At 39.3% G+C, this 13,818-nt stretch overlaps 2 protein-coding genes across 2 annotated transcripts in view; one reads left to right on the forward strand and one right to left on the reverse strand.

The window, feature by feature from the left end:
* The first annotated feature begins 71 nt into the window (after nt 1-71).
* Nucleotides 72-9,965, forward strand: abcg8 (ATP-binding cassette, sub-family G (WHITE), member 8). Its single transcript, XM_051375419.1, has 13 exons — nt 72-437; nt 1,862-1,963; nt 2,063-2,210; nt 3,307-3,545; nt 3,723-3,855; nt 5,135-5,404; nt 5,616-5,769; nt 6,320-6,421; nt 6,704-6,903; nt 7,980-8,056; nt 8,276-8,543; nt 8,658-8,785; nt 8,995-9,965. The coding sequence occupies exons 1-13, from the start codon at nt 396-398 to the stop codon at nt 9,130-9,132; spliced, it is 2,001 nt and encodes a 666-aa protein (XP_051231379.1). The 5' UTR covers nt 72-395; the 3' UTR covers nt 9,133-9,965.
* Nucleotides 9,966-11,315: 1,350 nt separating this feature from the next.
* lrpprc (leucine-rich pentatricopeptide repeat containing) overlaps nt 11,316-13,818 on the reverse strand; it is a 53,978-nt gene continuing 51,475 nt past the window's right edge. The window contains exon 38 of the mRNA XM_051419099.1: nt 11,316-11,590. Coding sequence (XP_051275059.1) covers nt 11,537-11,590 — 54 coding nt within the window. The 3' untranslated portion in view covers nt 11,316-11,536. The remainder of the gene's footprint in view (nt 11,591-13,818) is intronic.

The following is a 13,818-nucleotide window of genomic DNA, read 5'->3' on the forward strand; positions in this document are numbered from 1 at the left end:
AACTTTGATCTGGAGTTGTATAAAGAAGAGAAAAAAACATACATGCTGAGTAGATTGACTGGCTGTCAGTCTCACCTCAGTCCTCAAATTGTGCACTGTGCTCAGGAAAGCTACAGCTGACAGGACAGATCAGATGAAGGGGACTGCAGACTGACATGACATGAACTTGGACACTTTGATAGAGAGAAGGCTAGTGAGCTGAAACAAGAGGAGATCTTCAGCTGGACTGGAGTCAAACGATCTAACAGAAAGAAGAGACAGAGAACAGGGGGACAGCAGGAGAGCAAAAAAGGTAGATAACCATCGAGAGGAAAAGAGAGGAACGGAACCGAAGAGGAAAAAGGGGGGCATTGACCCCTTGATCCTACAAACGTCAACCATCAATTTGCATCATCATGGACACAGACACTGGGCTCAGTCACAATGGTTCCTCACAGGTCAGTGTCACCATTTTAGCTCTCTTAAAGGCATTGGTTTAAAGTTCCCCTGCTAATATACCGATGTAGTCACTTTGGTTTTTATCAAAACAATGTCTAAACTTTTAGTTGATTCCTTTCATCCCCACCAGCCACTGAGCTACTCTCTTTGACTGCCACATAACCACATTTATTAACTGAACTGTGACCAATAATTTATTATTTCCCTACACATAAGACCCCAGTTTGAAGAAAAAAAGTCTAGTTTCTTAGATATTTGACGTCAAGAATAAATCCAACAATTGCTTTAATATTTTTTGCCAAACTGTCAAATGCCAAAGTAATTTAGATTTGATCCATAAAATATAGAATATTTTAATATGAATTATGTATAAATTGTCTGTACTATAAAAGTTCTCTGTTTTTTAGTTTGCAGATTGAATGTGCAGCTTTATGTTTTCCAGTTTTTCCCACAATGCAGATACTGGAGAAAGTGTTCATCATCCATTTGTCTCTAATAATTTGGTGAACTTTTGTAATTGTTTTGTGATTAGTGGGTCCTGAAACAAAAAAAGGAAAACCTTGCTCTACTAGACTAGGACGGCTTATCTTAAAATAACTATAATTATTACAGTTTAATCTAAGGTCTGGATTAACAGCATTTGAGACATATGGATTCCACAGCTTCTACTCTCCTATCTCAGTCACCACATCTGACAACTGCATGAAAAATGGCAATATTTTGAATGTCTGACCTACATACATTTTCAGTGATTTGCTCCCAGGAGGGTCTGAAAACTGAATGTTCATGTCACTATAAGCCATCAGCCATTTTACAAAATAAGATCTATAGTATTTACAATGTAACATATAGCATAGTATACAGTATGTTCAGTAGATATGGTGTGAGCATGTGCTGCGTTTTGAATTATATGTTTGTGCTTTTATTCTATTGGAGAGATTTAAAGATTGCGTAATGGTACTATCAGGGTCATTTTCAAATGGACTCTTGACCTACGAAATGTGTCTAGGCAATTATTTGCACTTACAAACATAATTTGTCCAATAAACTAGTTATTGGACAATTACATTATAACATTGAACATTATATATATATATATATATATATATATATATATATATATATATAATGTTAAAATGTCTGATGTGCAGATATAGCACCATACATTTTGGGACAATGTTCACAGTGAGCATGCAAGCAACAAACAATCGTTATTATAACATTTGACAAATTCATCACATGCAAGTGGATTCAGGATTCCAGTTTTAGATTTTAGCCCTTTTTAAACTTGTCTCAATCTAATGTTGAAAGCAATTTGTGGAAAGAGTTTCATCACTTTTACTGGTGTTCACTTTCTCAGAATTTATTGCAGTTTGATCATTAACCTATAAAACTCATTGACCTTTCTTCTCCCCTCTAACAGCATCAAGACAAAGAGTTGTTCTCGACTGAAGAAGACAGCAGTCTCTACTTCACCTACAGTGGAGGGTGCAATGAGCTGGAGGTCAACAACCTGCACTATGAGGTAACCTACAGCCATCTTTAGCTTTTAACTGCTCTTTGTGTGTGTGCATGCCTGTATTGTATATGTGCATGTTGTATGTGATCACGTGTGTGTTCACAGGTGGACACGGCAGCTCAGATCCCCTGGTATGAGAGGTTGTCAGAGTTTAAGTTGCCGTGGGAGATAAAAGGAAACAAGCAGACGGCCATCAACAAGCTCAGTCTGCGAGTCCGCAGCGGACAGATGCTGGCCGTCATTGGCAGCTCAGGTGACACACACAAACACACACGTCTTGTGAAGTTTTTCTCATTTGCTTTGGCCAATTTCTTGTGTAAGTGCAATCACAATTCCATTACATGTGTGCAAAAAGTAGTAACTCACCCAGAAAGTTTCATTCATGCTTCAAAATCTTGTTATTGTGTCAGTGGTACAGCACTGTACCATGACAGTCAGCCCTGGAAATGTCTCTAAAATACAAATTTCATTTTATTCTATGTTTGTTGTTGACACTGACTACTTACTGTACTATACATGTCAGTGTTGTTTAGCTGAATGCTGTTGTGTATCGCAGAATAGTCGACACTGTACAATACTGTAAGACACAGTATAATCATATGCACATTTGTATGTATACAGTTAATGTATTCGTGTAGCGATGTGTTACATGTACAGTAAATATAAAATTCACTGTTGATCTCATGCATATATCTTGATCTTGAGCCATATAGAATTTGCCACAAAATGACATCTATGCCAAAAACAAACAAACCAACAACAATAGAAAAAACTTTTAGTTTAATTTTAGTAATTAGTTTGCTAATTTAGCAGACATCACAAGCATCCCATATCATATATATTTATGGAATATACATGTATGTCTGACTGATTTTTAGAATTGAATGATCAGTTTGAAGAAAAAAAGTCTTGTTTGGAGATATTTGACGTCCAATCAAACAATTGCTTTAATTTCTAGACAGATTTTGATAATTGAATGATCATTTTGCATGTGATGGCTCAAACCATGAAACAATGTCAAGGAGTTCTTGTGAAAAGTTGAACAGCAAACTAATCGCACAGAGATCTAGATCCAGAGAAAAAAAAAAATTTAGCCAGAGCAAATGAGAAAAACAATACGTTTTATAGTTTCTGATCAAGGTCATCAGTGTAATGGCCTCTTTGGATGATTTGTTTCACATGACTTTCCACTCTCAAGCTTGGTCAAGGATCTCATGTCAGCAGTTTTGTTAAAATGATGAACAGAACAGAGACATTTTTTTCTCTTACGTACATACTTTACGTACATATTTTGACTTATACATGAGTTTTGTTGGTAGTGGCTTAAATACATAACCATCTTCTCCCAGGTTGTGGTAAAACATCTCTACTGGACATAATAACATGTCGTGATGAGGGTGGTACAATGACGTCTGGTCAGGTTCTGATTAACGGGAAGCCCAACACGCCCCAGCTGGTGAAGAAGAACATCGCTCATGTCCGCCAAGATGACCGCCTTCTTCCTCACCTCACCGTCCGTGAAACTCTCGTCTTTGTTGCCAAACTGAGGCTCCCCACCCACTTCACACAAGCTCAGAGGGAGCAGAGGGTAAGATTAAGTTTAATAGACAAACCATATCAAAATAGAATGTACACAGTGTCAGGACATTATAAGCTTATGCTCACTCAGAACATATTCTGCATACAATCTTCATGTGGACCAGATGTGATGTGTGTGTGTTTTGAAAGACAGTTGTTATAAGTTACTGCTTGTTTTCTGTCACAGGTGGATGATGTCATCGCAGAGCTGCGGCTGCGACAGTGTGCTCACACCAGGGTTGGAAACGACTATGTGAGAGGTGTTTCTGGAGGAGAGAGGAGGAGAGTCAGTATAGCTGTCCAACTTCTCTGGAACCCCGGTGAGAGACATAAGAAACAAACTTAAACTCTTAATTTTTCCTCTCTACTTTCATTCTGAAGTTTCAACCTTCCATCTGTCTGGCTTTGTAGTTGTGAAACTGGCTTGTAACTCAATCTGAACATCACAAATTCTAAATTTAGCTTACATATTGTCCTCAAGGGGGAGCTGCTCAGTTATTGGACTTAGCCTCTGGTCTGGTGTATTATTTCTAATGGCCAGCAGGGGGCGACTCCACAGGTTGCAAATATCAGTCAGATTATATATAATCTTATGAGAAAATGACTCTACTTCTCACTTCGATGTATTAGCTCAGCACACAGTTTCCTAATGAGTTTATATGTGATGTGATGTTCATTTTGTAAATTTTGGTCCTATGTGGAGTAAAATCAGATGATAAAGCGGGGTATACATTAGGACGTGGGTACCTTGTGATTGTCAACTCGCTACCACGGAATACCCTCGAGTTCCCAGTTAGGATAAAGGTGTTGCAATATCCTCTCTAGCTTTTCCAAATATGGTCAATTCTGGCTCCAAAATAATCAAGATGATGACGGCCATAATTTTAAATCCGAGGCTTCAGAATGCTAGTCCAGAAACCACCACCACAGTGGCTACATCCACAAGTTATACACTACACTACACTTATACTGTCTATAGGTATTGTCAGTACTAGAATATACTGGACAGTACATAACAGTTGTATACATGACCTGCGCCACCTATAGGAAAGAAAAGTAATAGCTGTTGCCTCCTGTAATGCCTGCTGCTCTTTCCGTGTGTGTGTGTTTGAGGTTTTACATTTCACATTCAACTCTTGCTAGATAAAATAAAATTACAGAATAACAATGCAGCCTGTGACTGTAAAACAGCAAATATTAACTTTGAAGGACAATCTATATGATTTATCAAGTTTTGTCCCTTCTAGACAGCTATGAACTGCAAGCAAGTGGTGTTAAGTATTATTTGTCCGTCACTTGAGCTAACAATTCTATCAATACACAGCAGATATGTCATTGGTTTCCAAAGACAGCCTCTACATTTCAACCCTATATACACCATTTAAAAACAAAATAAAGTATTATCCACCCTTCTGTCAAGCTTTTTATAGAACAGTTGTTTATTCATGAAACCTGTCTTGATCCATTCTGCATCACCGCAAACCCCCTAACCACCAGAAGGTCACCAAAAATAAGACCGAAGGGGACAATTCAGACAACCAGGCAGACAAAGAGAAGTGTCTTTTAATGGATTATTGAACTGGTGTTTTTACATTTCAGGTATTTTGATCCTGGACGAGCCCACGTCAGGTCTGGACAGCTTCACAGCTCACAACCTGGTGATCACACTGTCCCGTCTGGCCCGTGGAAACCGTCTGGTCCTGCTGTCCGTCCACCAGCCTCGGTCAGATATCTTCCAGCTCTTTGATCTCGTCGTCCTGCTGTCGTCAGGTTCAGCCGTTTACTGCGGCGCTGCTCGTGACATGGTGCCTTACTTCACTGCGCTGGGACACCCCTGCCCACGATACTGCAACCCCTCTGACTTCTATGGTTAGTGTGTGTGTAGAAAGGTGTCAAAGCAGCATTAAACTGTGCTTTTTTCCAGCACCCAACAGTGTGTGAAAGTTGTTATTTAAAGGCTTTGTCCTATTAATGATAGTAAGTGGCTTTATAAAGAAGAATATGTCACATGTGACACCATGGATATTCCAAGAGTTATAGAATCTGTTTCAAGCCTCATTCTGTTGGTGTGTGTGTCCAGTCGATCTGATCAGTGTAGATCGGCGCAGTCTGGAGCAAGAAGCCGAGTGTTTGGAGCGAGCCACAGTCCTGGCTGAGCAGTTCATGGAAAAGGTTCGAGACACAGATGATCACATGTGGAAACCAGCTGCGACCGACACAGCACAAACTGAAAGGTGTGTGTGTTTTTCTTCTCCTGCTCCATATCTAAATATTCAAATATTGTCCTACATTTTTTAAAATCTATTTCTATCCCTAATTTAACAGTGACATAATAAAAGCAGGGTTGAAGTCTCACTTATCTAACAGACCTTAATGGTCCAGTGTGTAATATTTAGGAGGGTTTATTAGCCTTAGAATGAGCAGTTTTTATCTACAGAGGGAGCGGGTTCCTCTTCTACAGAGGCTGATATTAAACAGAGATGTTTCTACAGTAGCCCAGAACAGACAAACCAGACACTGGCTCTAGATAGGGCCTTTTGCTTTTTTGTGAGTTTTGTGGCCACCATAGTTTCTCCAACACACAATCTGCAACGTCACTGCTAGATGCCACTAAATCCTACACACTGGTCCTTTAAATCTATGAAATGCTCATCTGTGTTTGAGTGACTTGTTTCTGACGCGAAATTCTTAAGTTTTAGATATTCATCCTTTTATGTTAGTAATTTATGGGAAACTGGTACCAGTGTTCTAACCCAGAACAACTTATCCACTGTTTTCTCGCAGCCCTCAGCAGCTGAGCACGGTAAAAGAAGAGGAAGTAATCACTATTTCCAGACAAAGAGACAGACTGCCTGGGAGACTACACCAATTTACAATCCTCATCAGGTAAGAACACACAACTATTTTTGTCTGCTGTACCCCCACAACCCTGTTAGTACCCCTTCATCGACACCACCTGAAATGAAAATGAAAATGGTATGGATGGTATTTAAAACTGTCAATTGTATAAAAGCAGATATTGTTGATATTTTTAGAGACAGTAATTCTTTTTTAGAGTTATCTCTTTTCTCTGTTTTTTATTTTATTTTTAATTTTAGTCATCATCGACAGTAGTTTCTTGTTATTGTTATTGTTATTGATGACCTCTCCTCCCTTCTTCCCCCTCAGGCGTCACATGTATAATGACTTCAGAGACCTGGTCACCTTATTGGTCCACGGCTTTGAGGCCCTCCTCATGTCACTGCTGGTCGGTTGTCTCTACTACGGGGCGGGAGAAGAGCGTCTGTCCATTCAGGACACAGTGGCCCTCCTCTACATGATCGGAGCTCTCACCCCATTCGCTGTGGTGCTGGACGTCATAGCTAAATGTGAGTTATGACTGCTGTTAAGGAGGATGGGAGGTAATAAAGTGGCTTAAACTGCAGTCAAAGCCGATCTTCAGTCTTAGCATCTACGCATATAAAACTGAGACATGTTAACATTCTCTTTGTCTTGGTTTAAAATGATGTAGTCCTCCAAAAGGCGTCTAAAACGAAAATACTGCAACAGACAGCTCTTCTTTCAACAGAGTATCAAATAATAAGTTCTAACCTGCAGTTACAAAAATAAACAAAATCTGTCTGTTTACTGATTATTTACACCAAGTTTCTACCCCCATCTCACCCACTATTAAAGATTTTCACATCTCTTATTCACACACGCCTACATCACAGCTGCTTTCATACCCTATGCTTCTTTTTTTCTGTAACCACCACGTAAACAACCTGGTGCGTCCCTTTACATGTGACTTCACAGCAATTGTACAGTATAGTATTGTGAGCAGAAGACTCCCAGCTGAAAACTACACTTAGCTGTCTGCACTTGTGTTAACTTTTTTTGCTCTGTTAAATGTGGTTTTTGTTTCAATGTTTTTGTTTCAATGTTTTTGTTTCAATGTTGTTTCAACATATTGCATAGAGACAAACAGAGAAAAATGAACAAAAATAAAAACAAGCAAAACAAAGAAATCTCTGGAAATAAACAATAAATAAAACATCAGTGTATCATTGCATTTGCAGTTGTACAACATATGTTGCATCAAGATGTAAGATGACTCAGAACAATTACAGAGATAGCAAGACTATTAAGAGTCAAGTTCAGGTAACAACAATATAAAAAAACTATTAATTCAGTTCAATATGTTCACTTACGACTCAGAGTACTTGAACACCGCCTGCATATCACAAGGAATAAAGAACCTCTCTGAAGAAACCATTGGAACTTCGATACACACAATACAAATATTACATTTATGTAGCTGGTGAGCCTCTATAACTTGTGACATTTGTTACTGTGTTGTGTAACAACACACAACAAACTGAAGAACAGTTACAATCTTTAAGGCAGTCTGGTACCAGAGGCTGTAATGCAGTACCTCATCAGACTAACTTAATGTTCCCTGCAGGTCACACAGAGAGAGCCATGCTCTACCACGAGCTGGAGGACGGCATGTTCTCCGTCACCTCCTACTTCTTTGCCAAGGTAAGCCTCCTGCGTCTCCAGTAGGGGTCAGTCTTGCTTCATGCTGGAGTTACACATCAGTGTCATGTACTGTAATGTGCTGTTGGAAAGCAGAGGGAAATATGATGTACTGTGTGTATAAAACATCAACACTGAATGTGTGTGTGTGTGTGTGTGTGTGTGTGTTTCTGCACTTCTGTTTGTTCTGTATATTTGAATGTGTGCTTTCTCCACATTCAGGTCCTGGGGGAGTTACCAGAGCACTGTGTGTTCACGTTGGTCTACGGCCTGCCCATCTATTGGCTGGCCGGGCTTAACGAGGCTCCGGAGCGTTTCCTGCTCAACTTCCTGCTGGTGTGGCTGATGGTTTACTGCAGCCGAGCCATGGCTCTGTTTGTCGCTGCTGCGCTGCCCACCCTGCAGACCTCGGCCTTCATGGGCAACTCCTTGTTCACCGTCTTCTATTTGACTGGAGGTTTCGTCATCAGCCTGGAGAATATGTGGCTTGGTGAGGAGATTGCTTATTTGTCTGTAGTTAGAGACGTGTTTGCACCCTGAAGAATATGTGCGAGTCTATCCTAGGGTTTGATGTTTATACCTGTGCATGTCTTTGACTCCCCAGTGGCATCATGGTTCTCTCACATCTCCTTCATGCGTTGGGGATTTGAGGGCATGCTGCAGGTGCAGTTCAGAGGCAACAAGTACCCCATCACCATATCAAACCTCACCTTCAATGTTGATGGCATACACGTGAGTTAGAAAGAAACACAAATACAAACACGTGCATGGGTGTTAATCAAACATTTCCACATTGGTCGTTTTCTGAATGGTATCATTCACACTATGAGGCTGAGGGCCACTGAGTCGAGGCATCAATCAATCAATCAGAGTTCTGGTTGTACAGTCCTGAGAATTAGCATAAACGTTGAAAATGATAATATTGGGTGATTGTCTTTCAGGTGGTGGAGGCCATGAAGATGAACCAGTACCCTCTGTACTCATGCTATCTGGTCCTGCTGGCAGTCTGTCTGGTCTTCATGGCGCTCTATTATTTGTCTCTAAAATTCATCAAACAGAAGTCAAGTCAAGACTGGTGAACACATCTGGACCAACAATCAGACCAAACACTGTCTGAAATAACACACATCAGGAGCAAGGTTTTACTTTAGTGTTTTTGGTTTGTTTTTTTGGGAGCAGTGGAAAGAAGTAAGCTTCTAGTTCGACTGGTTCGACACTGAGCCAAGGCTTTCCATCGTCATGCTTTACAGTGAAAAGATGCTTAGATTAAGTTTACAATTTTATAATAATTTCAACATCAGAAACTCCTGCACTCTTTTTAAAGGCAGAAACACTTGAAATGATCTCGCTGGCACCTCAGTAGGGTATAAAAAGTCACCCTTTTTGACAAAAGTGCAGGAATAGTCAAAACAAGTTTAACATATACCCAGCCTTAACAGTTTAAATAATTAGAATTCGGGTAAGAAAAAAGTTGTACTTACTTTGTGTTGCAGTACTACTGTCTGCTGCTGGATGGCAGCAGAGCACTGCAGTATCATCAAAGTTAAAATTATGGCATTTTCTTTCCCTCTCCCTCGCTTCTCTGTCTTGGCAAATGATTAGAGCGCCACTTTGGCAGATATCCATCTGCAGCTTTTGCTTGTTCCATTTTCAATCTTCTTTTTTTCTACAGCTTTATCTTTTTTGTATATGTAAGGTTATTAAGCTTAACAATGTGTGTGCCAGTATAGGGAGCACTGAAAAAAAAGTAGAGTAGAGATTTAGTAAGTCACACTCAGAAAAAAAAGAGCTTATACTTGTGTCCTCATAGATTGAAGATTATGTAAGCTGTGTGTTTTTGCACTGGTGCAAAAGCCTGATAAATATTTTGCAGACATGGTTCGAGTCCAAATTAGTAAAGTATTAAATCAAATTGCTCCACTTGAGTGTGTTTATTTCTGTCGTCATACTCTCTGCTCTCCTCTGGCATTGTCACTCAGTTACATGGGGTTGTCATTTGTAGCTCTTTAGTTTCATAACAATGAATGTTACTGATTATTTTCAGTGGTAATCCTTCACATTCTTGTTATTTCAACACCACACAAAACCTTTAGAAATGTTTTTTTTTATGTGCAATCATTAAGATAATACCAATTGCATGTAACATCATAATGATAAGCAGTAAAGTTGCTAAAAACGTATTATGGGTTTTAAAAAAAACAAGTCCCTGGTTCACAACAAAAGCTCCAGTTGACCATGTTCTACTTCGCCTGTGTCTTAATTTGTTTCCCAAATAAGATTCACTGCCCAGTCTGACCCTCTAACGTCAACTAACACACAACCAGTGTGTGTGTGTTATCTTAAGCCTGCCTCAGTCGGGGTCAAGAACAGCTTGTGTTACATGAAAGAGGACTATCTGAGGCCTGTATTGGAGACCAAAGAGAGTTCAAAGTCAAGCAGAGGAAGAGTGCAGATGCAGGTCAGGGGACGGAGGAGAGAAGAGGCTGCATGTGTCTTTCATGGTGAAATCAATGCTAAATCAAATTGATGCAAAGCATATTGGCATAATTTCTTTGTATGAAAACATTTTACTGTAAAACAAACACATGGAGACATTTTCAGAGCAGCTAATTCACATCTAATCTAAAGTGGAGAGTTTATGATCCTGATACGGAACATTTTAACTGCAGACAATAGTGGAGTCCCACATCCACACTATATACTAAAAGTATAATGAAAAAGGTATTTATACATATGAAAAAAACAACAACTTATGTTTGAGTTTCTTTAATGTTAATTATTCTATTACGATGTAACGCACAAAGTAAGGGTGAAAAAAGTGTTTTTCTACCCCTCACCAAGTACTTTTGCTGAAATATTTAATTAGTTAACTTAGTAAAATGGAAAAAATACTCAAGTAGAAGTATTGCATTTAAAATCTTACTTAAGTAAAAGGACAAGTATTGTTAATCAAATAAATTTATTATTATACTTTTGGGTAAACTACTGTAAAAATGGATCATATTTCAAAATGTTGATAAGTTTTGTGTGTATAATTTAAATACACATGCAAATACAAATAAACGAGTTAATGTAGTTACAGTGTATCAGGGCCCCGGTATTGTGCATACAGACTGACTGGGACACCTCAATGGAACTGAGCCATTGTTAATGTAATTAGCTCCACTTGTGCTTTACCTGCTGCCTTGAAAAAAAAAAAAAAGGTTAATTGTACCACTAAATACACACATTTCAAAGTACACAAAGAGCCAGACACAGAATGTGGATTCCTAACATCATTTATTAGCATAAATACTTCTGTACACACAGAATATAGTCTTCATCATCAACATAATCAATAGCACAGAGGACGTTTAATGACACAATACCCAACAATTCCACTTGAACAACAGATATAAAAAGTAAAGGATGACAAAACAGGGATTTCCATGGATGAAAGTTGAGGAGGAGAAGAAATCTTTATTCCTTGGCTCTGATGAATCCTTACTCCTGGCCTGCTTGGGCTTTCAGTTTCTCTGAGTAAAACCTAAAGGTATTCTGGAAAAAAAAGAAAGAAAGACGATTTAACATCAAACACACAGCATAAATGTTCACCTGCCATATAGCGAGGCTGTAAGGTGTGTGTGTGTGTGTGTGTGTGTGTGTGTGTGTGTGTGTGTGTGTGTGTGTGTGTGTGTGTGTGTGTGTGTGTGTGTGTGTGTGTGTGTGTGTTTCTATCTCGCCTCTCTCCAAAAGTAAGCAGCAGGGGAGCCCTCCTGGGTCTGTCTAAATAGTCTCCGCTCTCCAACCAGGTTGTCTTGTTTCATCTTTAAATCCCCATTAATACACAAATAAGGGATTTGTAGCACGCTCCCCAGACACACACACTTTCGCTCTCTGCCTCTGTTCCCGGCTAATTAATCAGCGTTTTGATCCAGACAGAGTGTTGTTGTGGGTGTATTTTATTTTTTTTTGGAGAGAAGGTGAGAGCTTTCCTGCAAATTACGCCGGCTTCTTACATTGTACGTTTGCTTATTAATGCTGATAAATAGGTTTGTTCGGTATGGAAGGAGAGAGAGAGAGAGAGAGACATCTGAAACACTTTCAAAGAGTCAGTTAACCCTAATTACAAAAACTTTTTTTTTTTAGATAATTTTTAGATTTGGTTTTATTTGTGCAGGTTCTGTGATATCTGTGAGATTATGGTCTGCCACAACAAACTGTGGACCTGAATGAAATTTCATTTATTGGTGCTCAAAGCAAATTGAAATTTTAGAAAATACAACAAGAACATTTCTTTCCAGAAACAGCGTCCCTGATATTCTGGATAATCCACCCAACTCACTGTAAACACTGGAACTATTATTCAATTTAGGAAATAGTCCCTTCTGTGGATATTCCAGAGTAATGGCCACACTGGGTATCATCATGAGAGCGTTTTTATATTCTTATAATAAATCTCATACTTTTTTTCTGCAAGGTTTGAGTTTTCAAAGTCAAATTCAGCAAACTCCTGCACAAACCTGACATAAATTGCTCGTTTCAACTTGATGAATGCCTCCTGTTCGTGAGGTCTGTATTCGTGAGATGTGCTCATTAGCATAAACCGACTCTATATAAAGCTACTTGTTCCGCTCCATATGAGGCCAAGTTTTCATTCACAAAAATGTTACTCAAGTATATAAAGGAGAACTTCAGGTCCTGCTGCTGGAAATCAGCAGCTGATCAAATAATACATTTAGCAATGTGAGTAGTCGTATTAGGGGGACCCAAAAGAAATATTACGGCTGTCAGAGCTGTCATCACATAGGCAAAAATGAAGAAACTAGGGTTTGATGTGAAGTAAAAACAACATCTTTTCAGTTTGATTTAATGATTTAGAAATTGGAGGCAGTCAAAGGGACGTGACAGTGACTGTGATAAATAACATCTACAGTACCATTAGGCTACAGGCTACTGTCAGGTGGGAACCGAGGATCGTCACATGGACAACGACCAGTATGAAGACGAGGAGTAAAATGTTTTTTAAAATTCCCACTGTCGAATCTGGGCTGCCACGATGTATTTACTTTATAATCAAACTGGTGTGGTACTTGTACACTTCATTTGTACCAAAGAGAAAATTCTAAATAGGTAAAAATTGGTTCAGTGAGGAGTTACTGGCAGAAATCGATTATAATATTCAGAACAATGTTTTTATTAGTTTATAATTACCTGAAAATAATAGTTTTTATCTACAGATGGAGCAGGCCTTCTTTCACAAAAACTGAACTGCCATGTTTCTACAGTAGCCCAGAACTGGTCTTTGAAATCACTCGTACATGTCTCTTAAAGGATAACTGTGTTTGCATGTTTCTGGGGAGACATGCCGCTGCGGGTTTTCATCAGTGGAGCAGCAACCTCCATACAGACAGTGAGGAAGGTTTCTACTGTTTGTTGAGACTTCTGAATACCAGGACTATTCACCTTTCCTCTCCTTGCAACTCTTCTGGTGCTCCTTTGCTTATAAAACCCAGCCATCACTTAACTATCCTGACACTGAGTGAATAATGCAGCAGCTTCTCTACCTTCATCCCTCTTTCTCCTTCTATCTTTGCACTGCAGGTGAGTGATGGGAAAGTAAGAGGTGGGCTTCATTCTACACCTGCCTCGAGGGGACAGCACATTAAAGTTCAGGGGCTCTGTGTGTGTGTGTGAGTCGTCTGCCAAAAATAGGGCTACATCGACTTACAGAATGTGCAATGTGCTGAAATGCTCAAAAGCACTAGGAGCTAGAAAAAGAGAGC

This window comes from Dicentrarchus labrax, unplaced genomic scaffold, assembly GCF_905237075.1.
Source record: "Dicentrarchus labrax unplaced genomic scaffold, dlabrax2021, whole genome shotgun sequence".
NCBI classification, from domain to species: domain Eukaryota; kingdom Metazoa; phylum Chordata; class Actinopteri; family Moronidae; genus Dicentrarchus; species Dicentrarchus labrax.

Bases quoted from the DNA above. Each gene is read 5' to 3' on its own strand.
- abcg8 (XM_051375419.1), top strand. From the start codon at position 396: ATGGACACAGACACTGGGCTCAGTCACAATGGTTCCTCACAG. The intron at 5,405-5,615 runs GTTAGTGTGTGT...GTGTGTGTCCAG, and splicing joins CAACCCCTCTGACTTCTATG to TCGATCTGATCAGTGTAGAT. The intron at 8,057-8,275 runs GTAAGCCTCCTG...CTCCACATTCAG, and splicing joins CCTCCTACTTCTTTGCCAAG to GTCCTGGGGGAGTTACCAGA.